Here is a 2,467-nt window from a genome sequence, read left to right on the forward strand (position 1 = left end):
TGCAACACCCCCCCCCCCCTGCGCAAAGCCCGTTTCAACATCTTAACAAACGACTCAGCTTGGCCATTCGTCTCAGGATGATACGGTGCGGACCTTAGATGTCGAATACCATTCTGGCGCATAAACTCATCAAATACACCCGCGATGAACTGCGGACCATTATCAGAGACCAGGATCTCCGGCAACCCTTTATTAGCAAAGCGATGAACTGCGGACCATTATCAGAGACCAGGATCTCCGGCAACCCTTTATTAGCAAAGATCGTCCGCAGCTTCTCTACTGTGCCAAGCTCGGTCTGGCACAGGCCAGAGACCCGAAGCTCGACGCGGGTTATCAGCATCTGTCTGGCACGTGGCGCAACGCTTAACCAACTGCTCAATGTCTTTGTCCAACCCCGGCCACCACAACAGGCTACGAGCAAGACTCTTGGTCTTCACTCCAACCCCGGCCACCACAACAGGCTACGAGCAAGACTCTTGGTCTTCACGATGCCAAGGTGACTGACATGCAGTTCTTCCAAACACCGCTGCCTGAACCTCGGTGGAATCACCGCCCTCATTCCCCACATAACGCACCGTTGGACCAACAACAGCTCCGACAGCTCCGCTGCGCGTGACGTGAAAGGTTGAAATGCCGGTGTCGAAGGCAGATCGCTCCAATTCCCCGTAGAAATCGCCTGGACGACACGGGCAAGCACCGGATCACGAGCCGATTCCACCGCGACCTGCCTGGCCGTGACCGGCCCGCTTTGGACCTGGCCCAGCGCGAACACATCGACCCGGTCGCCCAACTCAGACGCAGCTGGACCCTCCGCACACGGCAAGCGTGAGAGCCCGTCGCAGTTAGCATGCTTCTCGGTGCTTCGGAACTGAATATCATAATCGTAAGCACCCAGAAACAGACACCACCGCTGTATTCGCGCGGCTGCTACCACCGGCACCCCGCGTTCGGGTCTCAGGATGAATTGAAGCGGTTTGTGATCCGTCTGCAAAGTGAAATGCCGCCCCAGCAGATATTGATGAAACCTCCGCACACCCCAGACGAGGCTGAGAGCCTCACGCTCAATCTGGGCATATCCGCGCTCTGCTGTGGACAGGGTCCGGGATGCAAAACAAACAGGCCGCTCGGAACCATCGTCCATCCTGTGGGAGAGCACTGCCCCGATGCCATATGCAGAGCTGTCGCATGCCAATAGGAGCGGACGCGCAGGCTCGTAGTGCACGAGGACCGTATCCTCTGTGAGCAGCCGCTTGACGCGGTCGAACGACGCCTGGTGTGCAGGCCCCCAAGCCCAGCGCTCGTCCTTCCTGAGCAACCGCGTTAACGGCGCAAGTTGTGAGCTGAGCCCGCGCACGAACCTTTGGTAATACTGGGCCATACCAATGAACGAGCGCAGCTGCGTCTTGTCGCGAGGCGGTGGCATGTGTTGAATCGCTTCCACCTTCCGAGGACCTTTCAACAGCCCCTCCGGCGTGATGATGTGCCCGAGGTATTCCAAGCGCTGCTTGAAGAACGCGCACTTGTCCCTGTTCAAGCGCAGGCCGCACGCTTCTAGCTTTGTCAGCACTTGGGCAATGTTCGCAAGATGCTCGTCCGCCGTTTTCCCCGCAATGAGCACATCGTCCAGGTAGGTCTGAGCGGGCAGGCCAATGCAAACCTGATCCATGGCTTTCTGCCACAAAGCTGGGGCCGAAGCAATCCCAAAACAGAGTCGGGTATATCGATAGAGTCCTTGACACGTGTTGATTGTCAAAAGCTCGCTACTCCCGGGATCCATCGGCAGGTGAAAATATGCATCACGCAGGTCTAGCTTCGTGAAGTATTGACTCCCCGCCAATCGCGCATATATTTCATCGATTGACGGCAGTGGATATTGCTCCACGCTGAGCCCCGGGTTAACCGTGGATTTGAAGTCCCCGCACAATCGGACGTCTCCATTCCGTTTCAGCACCGTGACAACCGGGGTGGCCCAATCCGAGCACGACACCCGTTCGATCACTCCACAGGCCTCCAGCCTATCCAGTTCACCCTTGACCTTGTCCCGCAGGGCATACGGCACCGGACGCGGTTTACAAAACCGAGGAACCACCCCCTCCTTCAAGAAGAGTTTCGCCTCCATGCCCTTGAGTTTCCCAAGGTCGTCGCTAAACAACCCTTGATGTCTTTGAAGAATCTCCTCCAACTGATCCTCCCACTGGCTCGGCACGGGTTGCACAAGGTGAACTGCGGCCCAGTCTAGCCTGATGCGGGCCAGCCAATCTCGGCCGAGGAGAGACGGTCCCCTCCCCCGCACGACGTACACCCGAAGCGTGGCGACCTGGCCTTGGTACCGCACAGACACGTCTGCCATCCCGACTGGCGTTATCTTCTCGCGGGTGTACGTGAACAGCGTGAGGTTTGACCTGATAAGCTTCAAGCCGTTGAGTCTACGCGCGGTCTGTTCGCCGATGAGCGACACCGCTGCTCC

General features: G+C 57.9%; 1 protein-coding gene across 1 annotated transcript; it reads right to left on the minus strand.

Annotated features, from left to right (window-relative positions):
* Positions 1–433: 433 nt before the first annotated feature.
* On the minus strand, positions 434–2,350 carry LOC117106340 (uncharacterized protein K02A2.6-like). Its single transcript, XM_033247711.1, has one exon. It carries the CDS (start codon positions 2,348–2,350, stop codon positions 434–436), a length of 1,917 nt encoding a protein of 638 aa, XP_033103602.1.
* Between the last annotated feature and the right edge of the window lie 117 nt (positions 2,351–2,467).

Source organism: Anneissia japonica, unplaced genomic scaffold, assembly GCF_011630105.1.
Source record: "Anneissia japonica isolate Jap-2015-1 unplaced genomic scaffold, ASM1163010v1 scaffold12994_len2510_cov77, whole genome shotgun sequence".
NCBI lineage: Eukaryota > Metazoa > Echinodermata > Crinoidea > Comatulida > Comatulidae > Anneissia > Anneissia japonica.